The sequence below is a fragment of the Bacillus rossius genome, chromosome 5 (assembly GCF_032445375.1).
Source record: "Bacillus rossius redtenbacheri isolate Brsri chromosome 5, Brsri_v3, whole genome shotgun sequence".
NCBI classification, from domain to species: Eukaryota; Metazoa; Arthropoda; class Insecta; order Phasmatodea; family Bacillidae; genus Bacillus; species Bacillus rossius.
Window position 1 is genome coordinate 52,498,150 of NC_086333.1, and position 7,163 is coordinate 52,505,312.

The 7,163-nt window shown below is 34.9% G+C and overlaps 1 protein-coding gene across 1 annotated transcript; it reads left to right on the forward strand.

Annotated features, from left to right (window-relative positions):
• Positions 1–1,571: 1,571 nt before the first annotated feature.
• On the forward strand, positions 1,572–5,520 carry LOC134531800 (uncharacterized). The gene is made up of 2 exons (XM_063367740.1): positions 1,572–1,661; positions 4,541–5,520. Exons 1-2 carry the CDS (start codon positions 1,647–1,649, stop codon positions 5,060–5,062), a joined length of 537 nt encoding a protein of 178 aa, XP_063223810.1. The 5' UTR covers positions 1,572–1,646; the 3' UTR covers positions 5,063–5,520.
• The last annotated feature ends 1,643 nt before the right edge of the window (positions 5,521–7,163 follow it).

Here is a 7,163-nt window from a genome sequence, read left to right on the forward strand (position 1 = left end):
TAAAAATAAATTTTTGCTTCGTGCCCATAAAGTTATTGACTGACAGAGCTGTTCAATGTTCATCGACAATAAATTAAAATACGTTTGTATAAACATTATTTAAACCTAGTTGAAACAATCACATGTAATAATGCAAGTAAACTACATGCTTCTGTGACCGTGTTTTGGCACTTTTTGAATTGAAGCTTAGTTGCACAACAACATTTATTATTCAAAGAATTTAAACACTACCACTAGGTGTCAATACAAGTGTACATATACTTGAAAGTAAGTTTTGAAATAATTTTGTATGTCATTTTGAAATATTATTCAAAAAATCTTTGAAACACTTGTTTCTACTCACACAAATTTCTTCAGATACTATTACAATGATTTTGAGATATGACATTATAATCTACCTTTTGAAAAATATATCTCTCGAATGTTTCATCAAAGTGTCAAAATGTTATAAAAAATTTGTAAGTCTATCCACCCATATGAACCGTATTAACTAACATAAATTGGCAGAATATAAAGATATTTGTAGATAACCGTGAGTAAATGTTTGAATATTATTGAAGTGGATTCTGACACTGTTGCTTTAAAAATGTTTGTTAACGGGATATGAATGCTTATTATCACTTTTGACATAGTTCTAATAAATGACAACTTTTAAATTTATCGTAACTAACAGGCTGAAATTAAAATAAAATTCTTTTAACAAAGGAATGCAATTAAATTTATAAGTTAAACAAATTTGATACGCTTTTACAGAAAATTAATTTGAAACAAATAAAGTGTACGTACGTGTCTGTCTTCTTTGTGGAAAAACTCTTATTACTCTCTTTTTACAAGCTATTAACAGACACTGTAGTCAAAGGATCTATTTTATTTAAGATATAAAAAAGCAGATGATATATTAACAATTTTTTTAATATTTTCTATCTCATACACTTTGTCTCCCTTTGTCTCTATGAATTTTAGTTCACGTCATCCTCCACAGATAGCAGCACCGTGGTCACACTTTTCCCTTCCATGTGACTTCCGTTCCATTTACGATATTACTCCTGCAGAATGCCGTAAACCGAGAGCTTAGATGTGTCCACTTCAAACACATTTTGAGAAAGTTAAACATTTTGAAGTGCTTTACAAAATTTTGGTACGACATAAAACGAACTTTTGAAACGTTATCAGCATTAAAACAAATATCGCAAAATTTGGACTTAGATTCGTTTGGTTCTAAGTTAAAGATTTTAGCACCAATCCGTTAGTATTTATTTTGCTACGTTACTCTGAAAGGTTACGTAAGAGTACCGCGAATATAAAAAGGCAAGTCAGAACGTCAAGTAAAAACTCGTCAATATTTTTGGGATGACTGAAAAGGATGGATGTGGCCACGCGTGTTATTTGGTTTTTTTTCCTCCCCATATTGGACAAGTCGGTTATTCCCAGAAGTCATCGCGCCATTGTGCACGCTGACAGGCTGATTACCATTACTTAGAGTGGCTACGCTGAAGGACGCATTCTCGAAACAAACATCCAGCACACGACGACCTTATGTCCGCTGCCGCTCTCCCCCGGGTATATAAATCGAAAGTCTTCCCATCACAGCGCACTCAGCTTCCGAAACCATCCAGGCAACAAGTACCAACGATTCTCTCTTCAATATGATGAAATTAATGGTGAGTCAACTTTTTCCGTATATTCATGTTAATCAAGTAAAAAGTTTGTACCAAAATATCTCTACAAGATCTTGTTTGAAAACTATTTATTTAATATTATTGTTACAATTTAAACCAAATATTTACTACCGCACATAATTTTTATTTTCTTCTAACTTCTGTTAGCTGTTTTAAAAGTAATTAATGGTTAAGGAAATTGTTACCCTTCAAGAATTTTTATGCGGCAATTAGTCTAATTGTCTTTTACTACCTTCTTTTAAATTTTATTTTTCACAAGTTTTATATCATCCATCTGTCATCAGTCGATACTAACACGAACTGTTAAAAGAAGTTTTGAGGCAGCTGAAAAAAATTGACAATTTAAGGGGGTGCCTCCCATTTCAGGTCAAGATTTATTATTTAGAGTAATTACACATAAACTTGTAGACATTTTCAATTGTTTAACTTTCACGAAATGAAAAACATAAGAAATCCCACTGGCTACTTCAAGAAATGGTTAGAATTTCTTTCAGAAAATTTTAATTAATTTACCTGGCATTTCAAAATTCTCAAATTTGTTATGATCTTGACCGCCAAGAAATATGAAATGAGTTTTTGTGATAGAAATGCAAACCATATAATAAAGTAGCCAGGTGGCATTACCTAAAAAGTTTCAGTTCTGCAATAAATTAAATTCTCCCTATTTGTACAACCCAAAAACGTTAAAAATGTAACTTTGGCAGCTAATTATGCAAAAAGTATGCGCTGTTTATATTTTTAATTTCGTTAAAGTTAAACAAATGAAAAAATTCTAAACGTTTATCAGTGATTAATATAAATATAAAATCATGACATGAAATGGGAGGTAACCCCTTAAGTTATAAGGAATTTGATCTTTGATTGTTTGCAAATAGTTGGAATACGTCCTTTGTAGTCGCAGGTTTATGCTTATGAAGGTTATTTAATTTCCAGGACATTCAGTGAGAAACTAGCTGTGAAAGGAAATCCATATTCTTTTGATGTTAACACTTACTGATGTATCAAAACATAAATACATTTTTCGTTTATCATTTATTTGTGTTTATAGACATGGATGTATGAAGTAATGGAGTAAGTGTGTACCATATTTGCCAGGTTAATACTTAAATTTAAAATGAGAACATAGCATAGCATAGCAAAACAAAATTGTTTTAATAAAGTAAAACGCTAATTTCTTGCAGATATGTTTGACGAATTTCATTACATAATGTCATCCTTACGATTCTCCTTAGATAGTTTTTTTTTAAGATATTAAGCAAACTTATAACAAACTAGCTTAAGTACCCGGCGTTGCCCGGGCTAAACTATCATTGGGAGATGATTCTCGAAGATCCTTTACAAAGATTATTCTACGGAATGCAGTGATTCCTTTTTGCTTTTTCATTCTTTATTTCAACAGGGCTTACGTATTTACAAATAAACTATAATCGAGCTACATGCAATGTAATGAAACAAGTGCTTGGATTAAAATGAATAATATGTATTTTGCATTGAATAATTTTTAGTGAATGAGCACTTTGATGGTTTTAATAATTTTTATTTAAATTTTAAATTGTTTTGTTTAAAACATTACTATTTCAAAGTAACAGCCTACTTCCGGGCTTAAAGAGGCCACCGCGAAGAGTGGAGTGAAAAAGCGTCGTTGTTCTGGGTGTTTCGAGCGTCGGGTCGGCCCGGGATGACGCGATACGTCACAGCCGCTCTCGTCCCTTCGAGAAAGACGCCACGGGTATATAAGCCGAGGGTTCGGAGCGTTCTGAGAGTAGGGGAGAGAGTCTCACCTTCGGGGTGTGATACTGGTGATACCCGTGAAGAGGGCAAGTGGCCTTTGCTGAGTGAACCGGACCTATCAGGAGGTTATAGGTCTACCTGCGAAACGGTTGGCGAGCCAGTCGGGTGCGACGAGTGATTTTTGGGGACTGTGCTACGGCGCGGCGTGGGTGAGTGTGCGAAGGAAGCGGACAGAGGCGAACAGAAGAGCAAGCCTTTGTCGAGCCAAGGCTCCAGTGGAACGTGTTAATGTTTCAATGATACGTGTAAGAAAATTGTTATGGACAGAAATCATGATTTCAGTAATTAAATTTATAGTGTAGACATTAGTAATAAATAAAACTGTTCTTATTACGAACTGTACTGTCCCTTACGAACCCAGTATTTCTCCCCACAAAAATCGTAACAATATGGTTGCTAGGAGTCATCATGAAATAACTAATCTCAAAATGCTACCTGAAGAAGACCCCCAGGCACTGATCCTATCACTTGTAAGCTCTCAGTAGATTCTCATCACTGAAGATGCCTGCTGTACTGCAGAGAGAAACGTCCGGACACACCACCACTGCAATGCTACAAGATGCCTTATGAGACAATGTTTGAGAAAGCCTGAAATCTACTAGTAACATTGTTTTGTGTTTAGCAGGAGTTACACAAGATGTACGCAAGGCTATATTATCAAAAATCATAATTAATTTTACGGAATTTTCAACGAAGAATACACCTAAAATAAACGAAGAGTGCTTCGTAATTTAAGTTAACTGTATCTTTATAGGAACTACACTGTATTTCAACTTCTAAACTTTGGCTTTCGATATAAACAGGGTCAAACCACACGTCATACAAATGAGTATGCATATTTTTGCGCGAGTCCTTACCAGTTTTTGAATGTTTTTATTCTATAGAAAGATTATTTTAGTGTATTCATATTCACAATAAGTGAACTTTGTACCCGTAGATTTTCTAAGATAACGATTCATTAACTAATATATCTTTGGATGATTTGTAATTTGCGTTCATTGTAAATTTAAGACGAAAATTTTGATGTGTTTCATCTCAATATTTTTTTGTACAATAATTTTTTTTTACAGTGTCTTCTGCTGGTGGCCGTGGCCGTGATCCACGTCGCCGAGTCACAAGGGTTCGGAGGAAGGCCTGGCGGCCAAGGAGGTTTCGGAGGCGGCCAAGCCGGCTTCGGAGGAAGGCCTGGCGGCCAAGGAGGTTTCGGAGGCGGCCAAGGAGGTTTCGGAGGTGGCCAAGGAGGTTTCGGAGGCGCACAACGTGGATACGGCGGCGGCCAAGGAGGTTTCGGAGGCGGACAAGGCGGGTTCGGCAGGTTCCGCAGGTCCGCGGACTCGCACGACGGGCACGGAGTTCAAGGCGGCGCCCAGGGTTCGAGGCCCGGGGGTCACGGTGGCGCCCAGGTTTCGAGGCCCGGAGTTCAAGGCGGCGCCCAGGGTTCGAGGCCCGGGGGTCACGGCGGCGCCCAGGGTCCGAGCTCCGGACCGGCGGGCCGCGGCGAGCACGGAAGCGGAAGCGGACGTGTTCAGAACGGCGGCGCCGGACAGCTGGGCCACCAAGGGGCCGGCGGTGTTGGCGGTGGCAGGCACTGACGAGGCATCCACACGGACACGTCTGCCTCCCGAACTCCAAACGACGCAACCGCGGCTTCAAACAGGACTGCTGAGTACGACACGGCTACGTTGATATCAGTTTAGGAAGCAATAGTCACACCATTATGGGTTCACTAATATTTTTTCTGCAATCTTTTCCAATTTTTTTTTTAGCCAAATTTGTTGTAAATTTTTGAAGATTTTTATTAACTGATAACAGCCTGTAATTGCAGGTAGTTAACAACTGATTATTCCACAAATATGTACTTTAAAAATCGTTGAACTTTGAGCTCCTTGCCCTGCACAACCAAAAATATTTACGAAACACGAAGATTTATTCCAAGATGTAGCTTAATGTAAAAAAATACCCATAATGGCGAAGATTAATGTCTCTTAAATCACATAATGAACGACATTTGTATTTCTTAATATGTGACAATATATTCCTTAAAAACCTATTGTTTGAGTTTTTATTTGTTTATGTTTTTATCCTTTTCAATTGTTAACGTTTAAGTACAACTACGTTATTAACTATAAAAAATATTACAGAGGAATGACAGCCATATTGTAATGAATTAAGGATTAAAATTTGAAATCGAGACAAAATAAACACGCGCGCATTAAAGTAAAAAATAAAGTCAATAAAATTTATCTGATAGACGTACTTATGTTACAAGTGTTTGGCTTGTTTTAGTTAAATTGCTCACCTCCATATAATTGTATCTAAAAAAAAGGTTAATTTTTCTTTTTTTCCTCGATTTTCTTGTGCACTTATAAATGCTCTACTAAGTTTAGTTTGATAATAGTACAGAAGAAAGTAATATTTAAATTTGTTACTTTAAATGGTGAATCTGCAATTTAATTGCGTGCATGTTCATTGAAGCATTAGGATGACAGAATTTCTGTCAAAGTGCTCGATGTATTTTTCATGTAGGAAAATATGTATGATTGTTATTATTGATGTAAAGTTTAATATAATTTTTGAAATTTTCATTTCACAATAGGCGAAGAAAAAGTTAAATTTCGTGGAAATGTTACGTTCCATTTTAATTATAAAAAATGTATTTATTCTTACTCCTTTGAATGTTTGAACGAATTAATTCACAAAGTTGAGTTAATTGTAATAAATTTTGTGTGTTCTGTATTGTCATGACTGCATGATCATTAGACAAGCTAGTGTGTAAAAACAATTCTAGCTTTACAAACCTAAACACAGAGATTTCAAGTCATACAAGCAACCTCTAATGACACCGGCTTTTAATATTAATTTAATTCGTATTCAAGCGATAGGTACACATCCAAATGTAAAACATTCCACCACTCATCATTAACACAAACCAAAGTTGTTTCTAAACTTGTGCTAAATACAAACATAATATAAAAGCGAATATTACATAACCTTCCTAGAGTGAACATGATACGCAAATAATAATATGTAAGCCATGAGACGTTTGAACACAGATACATCAGCTCAGGCACAATGAGAAAATAATTTACATACTTAATCATATTATTAATAAAGAACATCATAATTTGAAAAGAGTCAAACTGAAGTGACTTGTTCTAAATAAAATTTCTTTATCTTAGTCTTAATTTTCTAAAGAATGAATGAAAATTAAAACTTAATTTAGAGTCATATTATTTACTGTCATTCAAACACATAATAGTGTTGTCAGCTATAAATGCATACAACCACAAGTACAGGAATTCTGCTCTCATATTAAAACATATTTAATATTTGTATTAATTATTAATTATTAAATCTCATTTTTGCGTTGTTAGCTTGTTTATTTTTATACTGGTAATTATGTAAAAATTTCAACAGAATTTTATGAACCAAACATATTGCAAAACATTTTTAAAATATATGATACTGAATATCGCTTACTAATCTCATATAACTTGAATTATGCAAATATGTTATTAAAACAAAAAAGCATGTTCGGTGAATCCCCATTGTAATTGACTACGAGTAGATGTTACAGAATTTGTAGGCTAGTATATATCTCAAAATATTTTAGCATCCAGAAAATACTAATTTTGAAAAAAATTTAAATTAAAACAAAGCCATCAAATCGGCAGAAATCAGACAGTAATAACA